Source organism: Prionailurus bengalensis, chromosome C2, assembly GCF_016509475.1.
Source record: "Prionailurus bengalensis isolate Pbe53 chromosome C2, Fcat_Pben_1.1_paternal_pri, whole genome shotgun sequence".
Classification (NCBI taxonomy): Eukaryota; Metazoa; Chordata; class Mammalia; order Carnivora; family Felidae; genus Prionailurus; species Prionailurus bengalensis.
In genome coordinates this window covers 58,473,772-58,493,084 of record NC_057350.1, presented here as the reverse complement: position 1 = coordinate 58,493,084, position 19,313 = coordinate 58,473,772, and the positions used below count along the sequence as shown (strand labels likewise).

Genomic DNA, 19,313 nt, shown 5'->3' with positions numbered 1-19,313 from the left:
AGAAGAAGGGCTGTTGTCCCAGGCAGGGGGGGCTGGCTGGGATTGTTCTGGCACAGGCAGCCATGTTTATCGCCTACGAAAAATACGGCTTTATGCATTCTCATCAAAGCTTGTCTCAGTGTGTGTCCCTGCTCCAAGAATTTTTAATCCTCCTGGTGGAGTTCCTTGTCATAAAGCCCAGTCCTTTATGTGTACTTCCTTTAGTCTTCCCCACCCCACTCAGATCCTTAGAAGAAAAAGTGGAAAGTATTTGTTTACTGATTTGAATCAGTGGTGCTAAGTTATTTGAATTAAATGAAATTATTAATACGTATATATTGAATTAAACTTCTTTGCCCTCATGTAAGAGATCTGCTTTTACTAACAGTTGAGAGTTAAAGAAATCAGGTGTATTTCTTAATTTTGGAAAATGTTACCCACTCCCGTCCTCTTCGAGGCACTAGATGGGGTATCAGAAAATGGCATCTGGTAGGCAAGATGATGTTTGTCTTGGAATGAGAATTGTTCTTAAATGCCAAGATCAGCTCAGGAAATGGCAATTTCTATTCTTCTTTGTTTTCTTTCTTTCTTTCTTTGCCAAACCCATTTCCATTGACTGATTTCCTTACCTTCTTTTTCACCTTGAGGAAAGCCTCCTTCTATAAACCACGTGAGATTTGCTGTGGGAAATACATTCCTCAGGGAGCAGGTAAATGTTCTCTGGGGGTAAAAGCAGAACACAGAAAGGCTTATTTGAAAATTCAGCAGCAAATGGTACCCCTTACATCCCGGCCAACCGTCACATGGGGCAAATTGGCAGAAAACAATTTTCTACACTTTCAACAAGGCTATGTTTACCTTTCAGAGCTTATGTGAAAAAGTGAGCTACAAATAGACTGTCTCCTATAGACATGTCATGAACTCATGGCTGGAAGCATAGGTTAACTTGGGAAGAATCTAGGACTAGACTAATATTGCAAGTCTGGACTCTCGGTTTTGGAAAAAGAAGATCACTGTTCTACCCAAGAAGAATAAAACAGTGCTAAATGGAAGCCAAAGACTAAAAAGGAAGAAGCTCTAACAGTCAGAGACCAGAAAAGAATATTCTGTTAGACTCTAAGCTAAAAGATATCCACATTTGGGTTGTTTCCATTCCCCAAATAATGTAAAGTACTATTTGTAGCAATAACCACAAAAACCATTATTGTGAATATCTCACTTTTGACTTGTAAAGAGTTTATGCAATTGACTTTTCATGTTATCATCTTAACAGTCCTCTAGGGTGGGGTAGGACACAACTTATCATTGCCATTTGACAGATGGGGGAACCAAGGCACAAAAATCACAGGATGGTTAAAGAGAGTGGAATGTAGTTGATGGCACAACTGGGAACTAAGTTACCCCATTTCCAGTCCAAGGTATTTTCTGGTAAAACACATTGTACTGAAATATGAGAGAAACAGAACAGGTAGCTTAGAGATAGGTTTAGTTATGTTTTATTTCCAACACCGTATTTGCTCTTTGTGAGATGGTGTTTTTTTTCAACATCCTGGTGAAAATACCCAAAAGGAATTACTGGATCTCATTATTATTATTTTATCTGAGACACTATAAAATTGTATTTCGATCTTTTTTTAAACATGCCACTGCATGAGGTTTTTTTTTTTTAATTTATGTTATTTATTTATTTTGAGAGACAGAGAGAAAGAGAGAGTGTGTGTATGCATGTGAGCAGGGGAGGGACACAGAGAGAAAATCCCAGGCAGGCTTTGCACTGTCAGCACAGAGCCTGATGTGTGGCTCGATCCCACAAACCATGAGGTCATGACCTGAGCTGAAATCAAGAATCAGATGTTTAACTGATTGAGCCACCCAAGCACCCCAACACTGTCCAATTATAATACCACGTAGAGTTGTTTGTTGTCTCATCAAGAGATGTATGTATTTCATATATGACTCGTCTTGGTTCTTCGCTCTCATATATTTTCCACAACTGATGAATTTACTAGTTAACTAGTAAAGAACAATTAGCCATGCGTAATACATGGTGTGCCAATTTCTTCACAGACTAGTTGCACCCAAAGAATCTGGTCCTGAGCAGAGCTGAGACACCAAATTGAAGGACACTAAAGTAGAATTTTCTGGTGAGATCCTACTGAAGTGCAGTTTAGCATCCCTCCACACCACTACCAAAAGCCCAAGGCAAACATGAGACTTTCAGAAGCGACTATCTGTGGAAGCCAAAATGGTGGGTGTGAACGCTGCAGCTCCCAGTTTTCACATTCATGCCACACTTGACAGTGGGGATGGGTGAGAGGAATAAAAACCCGTGACATATGTCACTTTTTGTCCTAGAAAGCCAAAAATAAAACCAGGTTCCCTAAAATATATTCTTATTTAGTGAAAGAAAGAGAGTGCAATTTATTTAATCCAATGAAATGCCAAAGATTGATGTTTATCTTCAAGTGACCCACAAAAGGATGTAAAATGTTAGGAAACAAGTTGTAAAGGTTTGTATTAATGCCAATACTTTTAACCCCTCTCATGACTCACTTTCTCCATGCTTGGTTAACCTACCATAAGATGATGATATGGTAATATCAGGAACAAGTAGGGGTTCCATTATATTACAAAAGCAAATGGCTCATTGAAGAAATCTCTTGTCAATTTAATAAAAACGTTAAAAAGCTTGAACTCTAGTGGATTCTCTGAACTCAGATTTTATGGAGTGATTCAGATTTCAAATACTCTATACCACCTCCAGACTGTGTTCCAAGACTTTGTTTTGGAATGTGCTTGATGTCCTGAACACCTCCCAGTCTCCCTCAAATTGAAAAACCACAAACTAAACTAGTTCAAACTGAAGTAAAACCTCTTATGAAACACCAAGCTTATATGGTTTTGCTGTGCAAGCAGACATGAGTAGGACCTTCCACATGAGTAGGAAGAAAAACATGTGAAATTAAAAAAAAAAACTACGAAGCATATACGCACAAGAGTCCGTGCACACACCTACAAGTGCACACGCACACATTCTTCTGCTGAGGAGCCAGAATCACTCGCTCACTTACGGTGTGGCTGTCATGTCCATGAGACAAGCAAAAGAACTGGTTTCTTCAACACATTTTTTCTCGGTACACATGGAATATGTGAGCAATAGCACAAAGAATTATATAATAAGTGGCAAAAAGTATTTGGACAGTTCTGTAGGAGAGCAGAAAGAGGTGAATTCTGGGAATAACTCAGAAAGCAGAGTAATAGTTTGCAGTCAGGGAAGAGATGGGTCTGCATTGTACAGGTGGTCTGTGGTTGAAAGTGGCGGGGAATTCACAAAGATTGACAGACGGAATGGGTTCGTAGGCCAATGTGTGAGTTGGGCACACTGTCCTGGAAGTAGAGGGAAGCCAGTGGAAGGTTGTAGCACGAGGAGACTGAGGAATCAGGAAAAGTAGATCCAAATCTGGCTGTAAGAATGATCATTTCCTTATTTCCACAGCTGAAATACTCGAATGCTGACCATTTGTAAGTCAACCCAGATTCAGTTTGCCTAAGTTTGGGCAGAGCCTTTTCAAAAGGGCTTCTCATAGATTCATTTAAAAAAATTAGCTTTTTAGTTTAGAAAGAGAAATCTTTTTTTTTTTTTTTTTAGTTCCCCTATTCGTTTACCAACTCTTCATTTCTATTTGGAGTCTTTCCTCCCCTCAACCTTCTTTCTTCACTTGAAATTTGTCTTTCAGTCTTGGCATGTTTTCTACTCTGCCATTTCTCTTTTTTTCTATAACTCAAGGATTTTTTCTTCCACAGACACCCTCTTTAAAATGTTCCTGTCTCCTCTTGGTAGGTTCTCCTTCCAAAATATACATATATAAATATAGCATATACGTAAATATAAAATTTGTGCTTAAATTGTGACTATTCATTTATTTCACCCCAATTGAGAATAGAAGCCAATAACATTTCAGCTTTTCCAATGCTAGTTACATAATATAATAAAAAGCAACCGCAAATCTGCTTCTCAACTTGTCACATTTCCTTCAACTTGGGAGGATTCCTTTCACTTCATCTTCCCTTTTGTGCAGGCTCCCTGGCTTCTCTACTGACTGTATTTACAACATCCGGAGTTTCTGAACCAAAAATTGAGACTCATGGTCTGACAACTGGACAGAACATTTGAAAGCACAGGTGTTACTGGGGCGTGTGGTTTCTCTGCTGAAACCTCACCCTTTCCCTCCTTTAAATATTTTTCTTTGCTTGAGAGGCCAGATGATCTAGTTATCTGGAAACAGAACCAAGACTAGTAGGTGCTTGACTTATTGTTTTACTACACAACATTTGCCAGAACATCTATTTTCCGGGGTGGGGGGGGGTACAGAGAAATGTGTGCATCTTTGTGTGGGCAGGCAGAGACACGCCCACTTGGAAAGGCATCATCCCTGGAAGTGGGAGGGAACAGGACCTGCGGGTGCCCTCCTCCTGGGGGCAGAAGTCAGCTAATAGCTACCCACAGCGTGTGGGAGCACTCACCCTGCACCAAAGCCATCAGAGACAAGCTCGGGGCCTTGCTTGCCTGTAAGTACCCACTTGTAGGGCTGTGGGGCCGAGGGAGGGAGGAGAGTGTTTACCAACTGTTTGGGATTGCAAAGCTTGGCGGATAAAGCTCTCAATCACTTAAGAAATGACCCAAAAAAGGAGGGAGAAAACAGGCTATTTTAAAAAATTTAATTGTCCATTTATTTACTTAAATGGGGTGCAAAAGCCAAACATCTAGAGTAAGCTGCTGTCGAGGAGGTCTTATCAGCTATTGGCTTTGCAGGTGATGGTTCCCCTGGGAAGGCAGAGTGTAAGCTACTTGCTGAGGACTGCCGGGAGACAAGTCGGTTGAGATGTGCTCTATGTCCTTCTCCTCTGCGTGGGCCAGCTCCTCCTGCTGAAAACAGCTAAGTCTGCTGGAATTCTTGGAATCTCAGCCCCAGAGGGACCTCACTTGCTAGGGGCAAACGGATCTCACCTTGGGAACTTTATCATCCAGCGTTTGGGCTGCTTGTTCCAACAGTTCTTAGGAAGTGTGCTTTTCACACCAGCATCTCTCTGTGCTTGCTTCTGCCTACACTGAGGAAGACAAGTGCTGCCCCAGCCCTGGGGTTCCCGAGCAGCCTGAGGGTTCAGAACCTCCAAAACCCACATGTAGACCTCCGGGGGCATAGAAACATTGGAAGCCAGAAACATTGGACAATCAGGAGAAAACCTAACATTTTCAATATTCAAAAACCACTCGTGGAGGTGGTTGATGTAGAGAACCCTGAATTCACTGAAGAACGTTGTAATTTCTGGACTAATCTGTGTTGTCGTTCTGGTGTACACAAGGAGGGATCAATACATATCTGGGGCCTGGAGGGAATGTACCTGGGGGCCTCGGAGGCCATTTTGTGTGGCTCTGACTCACCCTGACTCTCCCGTGAAGCGGAAAGGAGGAAACATCACACCAGGTGTGGCCAGCCTTTGGACATTGTTGTGAATCCCCAAGAGTTACTGCAGTCCCTTCCCAATTACTCATTTTTGCCTTAGCTGTGGTTCAGCCAAGACTTCTGGCTCAAGGAAAGCTGTTAAAAGACGAGACAGGATGAGGCGGGAAGAGGAGGAAGAGGAGGGAACCAGGATGAAGGCAAAAGGAGACCTTGAGATGAAGGAGGAAGAGGCAATCAGTGAGAAGGGAGAACCGGTTGGCCCTTTCGCGAGCGCCATGCCCACCTCTCTGCCACACAACAAGGGGTCCCGGTTTTCCGAGGTTTGGGAATATTTCCACCTGGCCCCTGTTCGTGCTGGCCACCACCCCAACCAATATGCCACCTGCCGCCTGTGTGGCAGGCAGGTGAGCCGCGGCCCGGGGGTTAACGTGGGCACCACAGCCTTGTGGAAACATCTGAAGAGCATGCATAGAGAGGAGCTGGAGAAGACTGGCCATGGTCAGGTGGGGCAGCGCAAGGACTCCAGGTCCCAGGGGCCCCAGCTCCCCATGGGTATTGAGGGCGAATGGGCCCGGCTCCTGGAGCAGCTGGGGACCCTGGCTTTGTGGGCCAGCCAAAGGGAAAAGGAGGTGCTTAGGAGGGAGAGGGCAGTGGAATGGCGGGAGAGAGCCGTGGAAAGGAGAGAGCGAGCCCTGGAGGAGGTAGAAAGGGCCATCCTGGAGATGAAGTGGAAGGTGAGAGCTGAGAAGGAAGCCTGTCGGAGGGAGCAAGAGCAGCCTGCAGCAGCTCATCCTTTCCATTTTGTTTAAATCAGCCTGGGAGGTATCTATTCTGAAGACACAGACTCCCAGCAAAGAGCCACTTTAGCTTAAATATAAAGTATTTTGTCTTTAAGACAAAGAGTGCATAATAGGAGTTAATCTCAGCAGTTCTGAATTGACCAAATACTTGCCTACAGGGCCCCTGAAGGCTGTCCTGATCAAAACCTCAAAACGTATTAACTGAAGATTGCTGTTGTTTTGCCACCATGGGTCTGTGAGTTTGGGTGCAGAATGGACCATACTGTCAGTGGTGATGAGTGAAAATAATGGGATTTATGCCTAGCACTTGGTTCGCGGAGCTGAGGGTTCTGATAGTTGAGGTTGGCCAGGTAGCTGGAATGTACCTATGTGACCAGCTCATTCTAAGGGACTCTGCCACAAGCAGAGCTGAGGCTTCCTGGGGCTGAGGCCTTTGCACACATACTGGTGGTGATTTGAGAACTGGGTACAGGGCTTGTTCTGTGGGGCCCAGCTGTGGAAGCACATAGAAGCTTGAGCCTGAGTTCTCGGGACCCATCCAATGTAGGTCTTTTCTGCCACTGGTGCTGTGTTGTATCATCTGCTTACATTAAAGTTGTGTCACCAGCAGAAACTGTCTGAGTCCTGTCTTTTCAACAATGTAACACGTACATAATTAACGTATAATCAGCACAGAGAGAATTAAAGACTTTTCAGCTCACTCAAAAGAAACTTTAAGAATAGAGGATGTAAAAACTTATTCATAAATATTTAAAAGTATAATCTAATTTCATATTAAGTTCTGTTAAAGAGGGAGATCATGAGGAAGAGAGGAGAGAAACTCAGAAAGGAAAAAAGAAAGGTGGAGAGAGGCGGTGAGTAAGGAGAAATAAAAAACAGAGGCAGAAAACCAAAAAAGAAAGAAAAAGGGACAGAGAAGAAGTGTGACATGGCAGAAGAGAGACAGATCCCTCCTCAAAAATTCACCATGGAAAGATGAGAGACAAAGACTATCTGGGAGACTGAAGGGCGCAGAACATTTTCTGAGGTTCTGAGGTCAATTTTAATGAGTTAAATTGCTTTAGTTTTGTTCCCACAGACCACCCATTCATTTGAACAGTAGGTTTTGGATTTTATTCCTGCCTTTGAGATGCTGGCTACATGCCAACTGTTCCCTGACTTTAAAAAAAAAACTGTGCATTTTGGGGGTGTCTGGGTGGCTTAGTCGGTTAGGTGTCCAACTTCAGTTCAGGTCATGAGCTCACAGTTTGTGAGTTCAAGCCCTGCATTGTTCTCTGTGCTGATAGCTCAGAACCTAGAGCCTGCTTCACATTCTGTGTCTCCCTCTTTGCCCCTCCCCCACTTGTGGGAGCACGCTTGTGTGTTCTCTCCCCAAAATAAATAAATAAACATAAAAAATTAAAAAAAAAAAATAAAAAAAAACTGTTCATTTTTAAATACTCAGAGATGCTTTGAAAAAAGGGAACCTACCAGTCCATAAGGAAAGAACAATCTATTGAGGGTATGCCTAATATGGTTACTCAGGAATAGATTAAACCAAAGTGGCAATGACTGTGGCCTTTGGGTTGGAGCTGACTTTTATTTGGATTATTCCTCTAGAACCTTTTTTTTTTTTTTACTGGGTTTTTTGTTTTTGTTTTTGTTTTTTTACTGGGAGGTGGAGTGAGGGATGGTGGGAGCTGGGGAGACAAGAGCTAATAAAGACAGTTTTTCATTATCTTGTAGATAGATCCAAGCACTTAATGGGCAACGGCCTCCCAGAAAGTGGACAAGATCCTGGTGTCGTAATGGGGTCGTTTCCCTCTGTCCTCACCTGTGTGGCTCCCTCTTACTGCTTGCTCACTCTTAGACTGTCAGCAGCTCTAACACCCAGATCTGTTTTCCCTGTGAGCTGTTTGTGGAACAAGCACAAGTCCAAACATAGCTTGTGAAAATCCCAGACTGTACTGTAGGCTTGTAATCTCCTTATTTTTTTCTAGAAACTTGCCTGATATTAAAGGTTTCACTTCCCATATGGTTTTCCAAAGGGATGTGGTGCCATTTTTAGGGCCCTCTCCAGCTAAGGTAAAAACTCAGGGACTCTCACCTTCTAAATGATGATGAGGGCCACTGAGAGTCCCATGACTGGACATTGGGAATCAGAGCCTTATTGTTCCATAAGATTCCAGGAAGGAAGGGAGGAAGGAAGGAAGGAAGGAAGGAAGGAAGGAAGGAAGGAAGGAAAAGAAGAAAGAAAGAAAGAAAGAAAGAAAGAAGGAAAGAAAGAAAGAAAGAAAGAGGAAAGAAGGGAGGGAGGTCAGAGGGAAGGAGGGAGAGGAAGAAGCTCTAATACCTAATCTTAAACACACATACACCCATACATTTGAAATGAAGCTTAAGAAGGTCAAAGAATCCACAGATTCAGGCTTTGCAAAACCACAATTAAATAAAGAGCAACAATCAAAATCTGCAAACAGACACCAGAACCATCCTGCCGAATGGTAATGTGTGTTTTTAGATTATGGTGTCTGTTTTACATGGCTCTTCTGATTTTCACTTCTCTTCCTTTTCAGGCATTTTGACCCCAGCTACTTTTGTTTCCTATCTTTCATGTTAGGTAGTTCTCTTTATACACTTTTTCACTTAACTAACTTTTGTCAAACATAATAAAGGTAGAGAGTGATGAGGACAAGACCCATGGAGATGAAGGGGTTAAAGCAGAAAGCCCGGGTATAAAAGAGAGACATATGTGGTTCATGGAAAGACCGAACTGTTGAATAAACTCTGGGGTTTTCATGTATCTCTCTTGTGCCTTCTTTTGCTACATCATCAGAGTAGGCTATTCAGGGCCAGGGTCTGTGGGCTGAGGGCTCTTTGGGCCAGCATCTTTTATTCGAATACTGTGTCTGCTACAAGAAGGGGCCCTGAGGTTTCAGCTAAAGACTCCTTTTCCATCTCAGCTGAGGAGGCGATGCTGCATGCCATGCTGGCGCCCTGGTGAAGCCTTGCCCCCAGAATGCACAAGAATATGACATCCACAGGAATAACACTCTCTTTGGATATTGCTGGCGTGTCTAAACCTGAGAAGTGTCATGGTTAGAATAATTTGGGAGCTTTTTGATTTTTCAGGAAAACCAAATTAACCATAAACTTCATTGCTTTAGTAATGCTGGAAAACATAACTCATAACTGAACAAATCCCTATTACTTTAACTCCAAGGGCTGCTGGTGGAGTGAATATGTAGTACATAGTAGCATGCAATAAATGCAGGTTGAATTGGTTAATCTCTAAGAAATGAAGGGTAGGGCTGGAAGTTACCATACCCAATACTTATGGTTGCCACATGGTAGGTACTTTACATGTGTTCTCTCATTTTATCTTTGTATCACTCTTGGGAGGTTGAGATCGTTGTCCATGTTCACTGATGAGGAAGCTAAGGAACTGAGGTCCCAGGGGTCAGAGTTAATAAGTGATAGAGGAGAATTCAGACCCAGGTCTATCAGATTCCACAGTCTATGTTCTGTTTTTTCATTATCACATACTGTCTCCCAAAATCAATCACATAGGAGATGTATGAATATATCTTCAGATGAAACAGTGGATGAAAGGGAGCAGGTGAATGATAAATAATGGGAAGGAAAGAAATATTCCTGAGACATCTATTATGTTCAATATACTCCATTACTATGCATAAATTTAATTCCCCTAAGAGTCCCATGAAATATTAATCCTGATCCCAGTTTTAGATGACTTAGTTGAGACTCATGGAAGTTAACTATTGGATGAAGATATGTAGCCAAGAAATGGTCGAATTAGGATTTGATATTAGTTCTGTCTGCCACTGAATCATGGTCTCCTTTCATTATATCATCCTACCTGGTTATGGGCATGCTAAATTCTCATCCCAGCTCTGCCTTTTATTAGTGATTCAGCCAGTTGTGTAGACTCTTCAGGCCACCATTTCTCATCCGTAAAATTATGGATGCCCCACCTATTTCAGAGCATCACTCAATAAAAGCATGTGGAAGGACTTTGAAGAGTTAAGAAGCTATTAAAAATACAATGGGAACTCTAAGAATATTAGAGTAAGAAATTACTAACGTTTGGCAAAATGTTAAAAGATCCACAGACAAGCCGTGTCCTGTCGCTGGTTAAATAGAGTTGGTGAGAGATTATTTACTAATTCCCCAGGAAGGAAGGTTCTCTGACTGTCCTAGTCGGCACCTAGGTAAACATGGGTACAGAAGAAGAAATGTGATAACATGTAAGAGAAAGTCCTTTTTTTTTTTTTAAACTGGAATTCTTGGATCCAATCTTATGGTTCTGTATCTTGATTGAGTCCTTATTACCTGTAAACATTGGCATAAAGAACCAACAGGAAAACCTTGTAAGAAACAAAAATACCTGCCAAACGTGCCATTAGACTGTTAGTTTTATTCAAACTATTGAAATGATGTCCACTAATAAAATTGGAGTTAATTGTAGAAGAACAAAAAAACTTAATTTTTTTTCATATACTCGGGACTATAACAGCAATTATCTAAGAGACTAATACATAAAATTAACAAAAGACACAAATATATGCCCATCTAAAACCATCCCATAGAGTTTGAGCTATGATTTGTATATAGCTGTCAAATTAAATGACTTATATTCAGCAGGATCAGAAATCATAAGTTATGTAGTGTTCTCAGGATTAGAAGAAATTAGAATAGGAGTATAATTTTCTCTCATCTCATGTAGCAGAAAATGTTTGAGAGTTCACAAGAATATTTATTTTATTTGGGATTTCGAAAAGCTTGAATTAAGTCAAAATGCCCTGAGACAACTGATTAACACCCATAGTAGTAATAACAATAAAACAACAGTAATAATGTTTACTGAGCACCTAATATATGCCATAGAGCATACTAAGAACTTTTCGTACAGTATTTCATTTAATTCTTAAGAACAACAACAATATGCAGATGTTCTTCTTATCCTCTTCATACAGATAGAAAAAGATAGAAAAGGATGTGAAGTAATTTGCCCAAGGTCACAGCCAACAAGAAGAGCTGGCAAGTGAGCCCAGATCCCAGTGACTCAAGGCTGGGAATCACCTACAAGAAACTGAAGTCAAACAGCCCTACTCTACTTTCCTTTTTCACCTGCCCTTTCTCCTACCGGCTAAGAAATAGGCAGGGTTCTGAAGGAGTATAGAAGGGCACCTCTCCTCTTGTTACTTCAAACCAAAGACTATAAGAAGGGCCGGTACAGGAAGTGGATTAGAATGAATTAAATGCCAGCTGAACAAAAGCCTCATTCTCACACTAAGATTCACACTGCTTTCTGTTCTATTTTTCCTTCCCTAGCTTCTCCAATTTTCATTAAAGAGAAGTTTAAACTATTGAGATGATTCTTCCAGAAAATTTAAGGACTAAGGATTACAGATCGTATGTTCTGAGAGCCCTAAGTCAGAAAGTAAGGATTTCCACTTGGCTCTAGAATCAACTCAGCTTCTCTTCTTCCTCACTAGCAATTAATCGGCTGAGGGCCAAGGAATAAGGTCCTTTGAGAAGATATTCTGACAATGATGTAACCAAACACACCTTGGCATATTACACTATAGATTTTCAAAGGCTTTAATGTGACTCACCTCTCCCGAGACATCCGTAGAGTTATTTTCCATAATCATGGGGATTTCTGGCTTAGCTTAAAGGCAAATAAAACACAGTTAGTGTCACTGAATACCATCTTACCTGGCCACTAGTGTGTGTGTGTGTGTGTGTGTGTGTGTGTTCATCATTCATCAAATATTAATTCAACATCCACTATGTGCCCAGCTGTATGCTAAAGGCCTACGAAACAAAGGTGGACAAATCAACTTCACTGTCCTTAAGAAATTGACATTTTCATGGAAAATACAGATTTTAGAATACATTGGAGGATATTTCAGTGATTTTGACGTCCTGTTAGACTGTAAGTGCCCTGAAGCCTATTTTCATTCATCCCTCCATCTCTTGAACTTACCAGTGACCAGCACAAAGTAGACATTGAGTACATTACGTTGAACCAAAGTGGCTTCAAGTCAGTGCTTGAGTGCAGCAGACAAGGCTGTCTGTGAACCACTGGAGAAATAGTAAGCCTGTCACAGGCTGTCAGTGTCTGCTACATCTAGATGCATTTGCCTCTACTTGCTGAAGGCCTTTTGTTGGGCATACCTGTGACCCTCTTTTAGGGATTTATTGGGCCTATGGGAGTTCACTCAGTCCACAAGCAGGGCAAACTGGATGTCTAGTGAGCTAATGGCTAGAACAGACAGGGAGTTGGTGGAGAATACCCCAACTTCCTTGCCTTTATCTGGGAGAACTCTGATGTGTATTCCCCCAGAGTTCCCTGGTGGGAATGAGCTCTGAGCCCACACTGGTAACTGGCATGTTCACGTATATTTCATTATCTTCCTTCCCTTCCTTGGCTTTCTGACTCCTCTTCTGATGCTTCCCCCGATAAATTCCTTCAATAAATACTCCTCAAATAAATTAATTTAACTCAAATCCTTGTCTCAGTGTTTTCTTTTGGGGAACCCAAACCAAGATAGACCCGAAAACACTAATGCAAGGAGGGGTATTCTGGCCATTCTGACCTCATATCAGCAACAGATACCATTGGAATGAAGGACCTGAAAGAAAGAACAGTTACTGAAAGTTGCAGGGGTGCTATAGAGACATTCCTTTTGAGGCTCAGGACAATCAGGTTTAAGGGCTTAGAAGGGAGCAGGAGCGAACTTGGGATAGCAGGTGATGCCCTGCTAAGGAAAGTAAAGTCAAGAAGATCCGTGAGAGGAGAGCAAGAAGTAGCAAAGGAGCCAGGGAAGCTTCTGGCCCCTGCACTGTTAGAGAGGGAGGTGTTATTCAGGACGAAGAAATAAAGTGGATTTAGGGCAACCACGCTGCAGTGGGTCTGTGCTACACTTGGGTACTTATTTTGAAGTTTCAAGTTTTTATTTTTGGTTTGTCCTATTTGAGGAATCACCGAGGACTGCTGAGTGGTTTCTGAATAAGACATGTATTACGCTTCCATGCCAGGGCCACTAGGATATATACTTTGTGGCACACACCAAGAGTCTAAGGACTGGATGAGACAGGTGAAGCACAGCCTGGCTGGCCCACTTGCTAAAGGGGAAAGAGAGGAAGCAGGGAAAATCGAATGAACAGGCAGGCAGAATCTCCTATTTTTAAGCATCCACTGAGAGGAGATCAAAGAAGAAACAGAGACGTAGAGACAGAGAGGTGTAGACACAGACAGGGTGATAAGAGTAAGATGTGAAAGAGGAAAAAGCTTTCAAGACTAAGACGGAGGTCTCTGCCACAGAGAGAGAGAGGGTGTGGTTTAAGTGTCGACAAGGCAGTTAGATCAAGTTGGGGTGCAATAACCCTTGGTCCAACCGGACATGGTTTGCCCAGCTTAGAATCGACACGTGTTTTCACATCCTGGAGAGCTGCCTTCATTGATTTGCCTAAAGTCAGGCCAGATGAGTCAGTTTTGTGTTTGTTCGAAGACAGTCACGCCCCAGTAAGTGAGCCGACAGCGATATCGATGAAAGAAATGAACAGTCTTTCCCACCTCTTCACAGAGCACTGTTCAGGCTCCATAAGCAACATGATCATTAGGGGTGATCAATTATCTCCTAGCCCATCCACAAGGAGAGATGGAAAGAGGGGGAGGGAAGGAAAGGGAGCCAGAGAGAGAGAGAGACATAAGAAGAACTACAATAGACTTCCAACTACATAAATCTCGGCTGTAGCTGCTTCCATCTTTACGAACTACAGTCTTTGTATTTCCCTCAAAACACTGAATTCTCTGACCTCTATTAATAATGCCGTAAGATTCTAAGTGAAAACAAAGATTATTCATTTGTCTGGTCATTCAGAGCACTGAGGGAAAATCTAGTAGCTCGTGTGCTCAGGTTTTGTGAGGTTATTTTCTCTCCGGTTCCCTCATTTGCAAAAACAATTAATGGCTCATCCACATCACTGCTTTTCTCTTTGCCTTCACTTAAAAATGACTTGGTAAAAAACACAGTTCTTGGGGACAAAGATGAAAACGATCCAAAGCCAGGGGTTTGGATTTTATATTTACTAATATTGCCTGGCCTCACTGAGCAAAATAGAATCTTCACATTTTCCGCAAATTTGCTCCCCGCAGAGCCTGTGAAACCTGAGTGGGCCATCGTGGATATTTCCGCTCCACACTTCAGTGGATGCAGGGACAGAGGGCCATCCTGCAGGCTCCTTCACTGAGGAGCTGGCCCTGCTGGGGGTGGGGGGACCCCTGCAGTTTCTCTGGAGCTGTGTTTATCGTTTTCCTTTTCTCACACTGTCCCTATTCTGCCTCACTCCAGCAAGCAACCAAGACAATTAGACAACTCGGTAATTAGATTTTGGCAGTTATAATTAAAGAGATTCCCAGTATTCTCAGGAAACATTAACGTTGTAAATAAGGAGTAGTCACCAGGAGCCTGGCCACTCTATGGCTTTCAGTGTGATTTTATTCTATTAACTCAATCCTCACTCTTTAACTCCCTACCCTTATCCTCACCCCTCACGTGAATGCCAGTATCAAGGGCAACAGAGCTCTAGAATAGCTACCCTGCGGGGCTGCTCTCCAGAGACCGGGGCACTTTCTCTGTAGGAGAGAACAAGGCAGGAAAAATGGACAGGAGGATGGCAGGGAGTCCGGAGAACAGAAGCTCTTACCAAAAACCTTGACTGTGGTGGAGCTCCTCAAGGTTTTACCAGGTCTGACCATAACGTGGCAGGAGAACTTCCGGCCATCATCGTGGATTTGGATTGGAGAGAGGTAGAGTTTATAGTCTGTACCTAGCTTGACTCTGTCTTTAAATAGTGTGGAATTGCTGATGGAGTGACCTTGGGTGATACATGCTTCCTGAGTTCCGTTATCTTCCTGCTGAAAGAAATATTCCCGGTTACTCAGCACTCAATCGCGTCAGCTCCAGACTAGATGTTCACATGCATTAATTCATTTATATCTTGTAAAAAATACAGGTGATGGATGAAGAAGTGAAATTAAGAGATATTTGCTATGTTACTAGAGAAAAGATCATTACACTTGACTTTCAATGACTAGAGTCACCCTCTCCTAACAAGACTTGAAACTTGATGTTCCTCTGACTAGAACTTCCCCTTCATAACTTTCCATAAGGTGCGTATCAGCAGTGGGATTTGGAGGGCACAGCACTGGGGGCTAATGAAAGTTCATAATTCTTATTTCAAGTTCAAGAATCTATTTTTTTAAGTTTATTTATTTTGAGAGAGAAAGCACACAGGTGGGAAAGGGACAGAGACAGAGACAGAGATAGAGAGAGAGAGAATCCCAAGCAGGCTTTGCACTGCTAGTGCAGAGTCTGATGTGGGGTTTGAACCCATAAACCGTGAGATCATGACCTGAGCTGAAGTCAAGAGCAGGACGATTAACTGACTGAACCACCCAGGTGCCCCAAAGTTCAAGAATCCTAATGCTAAGATGTGCTGTATCCGTTTTGCTAATTAAATCTTCATCTGGACCGGATGATTATGGTTGTCCTCCCTTCCACCTTTCCTTTGGAAAAGGTCTCATTTTAGCTCCCCGTGGGGCCAGGACCAGGATGAAGTAAAGAGGCTCTTAGCACTCACTCTCAGGGCCCTATCAGTGCAGGGTGGGTATCTGAAAGTAAGTGCCTTCTTAAATTTTGTGCCCCGGGCACTTTCTTGCCTCCTTCCCTCTGACTAGTCATGGTCCTTGCCCTTCTCTTTTTTATTTCTATGCTACCTTCATAGAGGACACATAAAGGGTAGACTCTGAATATTAATCAAAATTCCACAAATCAGAGTTTATTTGAAGCACTTGGTTCTTCTATTCCATATCGGTTCTTGCATTTATGAAGGAAAGCTCCTATTCTTCTTGCCATACCCAGAATTTCCATGGACAAGATCGCTGGGCAATCATCGTGCTGGTCAGTGTCGGTAAATGTGCTAAGGGCTGGTGACAAGGGGACGCTTGAGGGGCACAAGGGTAGAGGAAGGGTTATGATCTCATTCTTCTATAAATAACTGAATATTCTCAGTTGAGTTGCTTTGAAAACATTCTGACACACCAAGTTTCTCCTCTGCAGATTCTACCTCAGTTGTTCTGGGATGAAACTCAGGCTAGAACATTTTTTAAAAGGTCCTCATGGGGCGCCTGGGTGGCTTGGTCGGTTAAGCGTCCGACTTCGGCTCAGGTCATGATCTCACGGTCCGTGAGTTCGAGCCCCACGTCGGGCTCTGTGCTGACAGCTCAGAGCCTGGAGCCTGTTTCAGATTCTGTGTCTCCCTCTCTCTCTGCTCCTCCCCTGTTCATGCTCTGTCTCTCTCTGTCTCAAAAATAAATAAATGTTAAAAAAAAATTTATAAAAAAAAAAAAAGGTCCTCAAAGGATCCAGGTCTGAGAACCACTGGTCTAACTCTAAACAACAGATTAATCAATCATTATGAGCAGAGATCAGGGGAAACGGAGAGAACTGAGATGAACAGCAATGCATTTGGTGGAGAAGTCACGAAATAATGAAAACAAAGATCCCTCCCTTGGAACCTCTGGTTTAAATCTGTCAAAAAAAACCCCACCAGTATACATATTCAGAGTAGAAGAAACAGAAGCTAGGAGAGTTAGAGAATTCAAGTATGATCTGGGAGCAGAAACAGCGGAAACATGAAGGCAGACTTTATTTAAATAGTTTATATAAATATTTCCAGAATATACTTAGTAGAAACTCTTACATAAGACACCATTCTTTAGGTGACATGGGCTAAGATTGCTATCAGCTTTACATACAGATACATAGACAGTACTGTTTGTAAACAGTGATGCTCTGCTCCAGCCTTACCCTGAAACAATGTACATACCTTTGACCCCACAATAAGAAAGGACCTAGGAGTCTGTGCTACTATCTTCCTAGTGAAGAAGCATATAGAAAATTAAAAGGAGACAGCTTACATTCTGGAGACAGGGCCCAAAAAGGAGCCCTCTGCATTGGGTGGTGACAGAAGAAAATGGACACGGTTCACTCAATGGCTGCAGATCTGGAGGCCAATAATTAAGGAAGCAGGCTCCCCCTGCAGGTCTGCACACTGAGCTAACTTCTATAGCTCTTGCTTCACTCACAGGTTCTCTTTTTGTGAGGATCTTCAGAGCTCAAAACGCTTTTTGGCCACTTAGTAAATGTCTCCCCATTGGAAACATTTCCATCTGTTACTTTGTAGTGGGAAGAAAGGCAGTCAGAAGCTGAGGTTGGAAACTAGGGAGACAAAAGCTGTTTTTCCATTATTGTGTTGCTGGGTGTGGCTGGCCAGGGTAGTTTAACTGCTGGAGGAGTTATAAAGGGGGCCCAGGCAAGAACCTGCAGGGAATGGCTGCCTTCACCCAGCAAATGAGAGAGGAGGTGAGGGAAAAAGGAGCCCAGGCAGACAATGAAATGTCTGGAGCTGGAAGAGGGGAAACTAATACTAATAATATGCTACAGCCACTATTAAAGTTTTATATTCTTATTAATCATAGCTTAAATTTATTTAGCACACACTATGCTTTAGACATTGTGCAAAGTTCTTTCGAGTCTTTTTTTTTTTTTTTTTTTGATGTTTATTTTGGAGAGAGAGAGAGAGAGAGAGAGCCCAAGCAGGGGAGGGGCAAAGAGAAAGGGAGACAAAGAATCCGAAGCAGGCTCCAGGCTCTGATCTGTCAGCACAGAGCCCGATGTGGGGCTCGAACTCGCAAACCGTGAGATCATGACCTGAGCTGAAGTCGGACCCTTAACCGACTGAGCGACCCAGGCGCCCCTTTTGAGTCTTTATTTATTCCTATGACAATCTGGAATAAACTAAGGTTGAGTAATTTGCTCAAAGGTCAAACAAAGCAAGAAGGTGCTTAAGTCAGGGCATCAAAAAGCAGAGATGCCCAGGTCCAGGGAAGTTAAATCTCAGAGACAACACGTACTAATAAAAACCAAACAATCACAAAACAATAAAAAGAACTTTTTGTTTTGTTTTGTTTTTTCGTTTCTGAGTATGTGGAATGAAAAATTTAAAAGAAATTCCAGGAAGCCAGAGGCCTTTATATACATCGTAGATTACAGAGGTGTGGACAATTTGTTGAGTGAAGAAGCTGTTTCATAATATAGTGATCTACCTTTGGTGATAGGGGTCAGAGAGTATAGCTCTGATCTTACCTAATAATGATCTCAGGTAACCTTGTCTGCTGAAAACATACTGGTAAGAGGTCTTGTACAGAATCTTTATTCTTGCCGGTTTTTTTTTCTTCTTTTCTTGTTTTTCAAAGAAAAAAATTGGATAATGTGTAAAGGTGTTTTTTGTTTGTTTCTTTGTTTGTTTTTTGTTTTTTGAGAGAGACAGAGACAGGGCAAGCAGGGAAGGGCCAGACAGAGAGGGAGAGAGAATCCCAAGTGCACTCTGCGCAAGCAGCTTGAACCCACAAAGCCATGAGATCATGACCTGAGCTGAAACAAGAGTTGGACGCTTAACTGTCTGAGCCACCCAGGCACCCTCCCCCCTGCCTTTTTAAAACGTTTTGTTAATTTAGATAACTTTAAAAAATATTAATAAATATTTCGTTTAAAAATTTTTTTTTGATGTTTATTTTTGAGAGAGAGAGACACAGTGTGAGCATGGGAGGGGCAGAGAGAGAGGGAGACACAGAATCCGAAACAGGCTCCAGGCTCTGAGCTGTCAGCACAGAGCCCAACACGGGGCTTGAACTCACGAACCACAAGATCATGACCTGAGCTGAAGTTGGATGCTTAACTGACTGAGCCACCCAGGCACCCCTAAAATATTAATAAACATTTCTAAAACCCAATGGGATTCTCACTTTGGAGGAGCCATATGATTTAATGAAGAGTACAGACTGAATTAGCATACATACAGTATACCATGCTTGTCCTGACCCTCAAGTAATACTCAAGTAATAGTAGATACTCAAGTAATACAGACTGTCTTCCAGCCTCACTGATGATCAGTCTGTACTTCATGAGCATCCACTACCTGCAAGGCTAAACTGAAC

The 19,313-nt window shown here is 42.4% G+C and overlaps 2 protein-coding genes across 3 annotated transcripts in view; one reads left to right on the top strand and one right to left on the bottom strand.

The window, feature by feature from the left end:
- Positions 1–19,313, bottom strand: part of CD96 (CD96 molecule) — a 95,361-nt gene that overhangs the window by 50,233 nt on the left and 25,815 nt on the right. For both annotated transcript variants that reach the window (XM_043594097.1, XM_043594096.1), the window contains exons 4-6: positions 14,960–15,170; positions 11,860–11,915; positions 609–699 (exon numbers count right to left, since the gene is read on the bottom strand). In XM_043594097.1, coding sequence (XP_043450032.1) covers positions 609–699; positions 11,860–11,915; positions 14,960–15,170 — 358 coding nt within the window. The remainder of the gene's footprint in view (positions 1–608; positions 700–11,859; positions 11,916–14,959; positions 15,171–19,313) is intronic.
- On the top strand, positions 4,423–6,857 carry ZBED2 (zinc finger BED-type containing 2). Its single transcript, XM_043594099.1, has 2 exons — positions 4,423–4,548; positions 4,793–6,857. Exon 2 carries the CDS (start codon positions 5,600–5,602, stop codon positions 6,251–6,253), a length of 654 nt encoding a protein of 217 aa, XP_043450034.1. The 5' UTR covers positions 4,423–4,548; positions 4,793–5,599; the 3' UTR covers positions 6,254–6,857.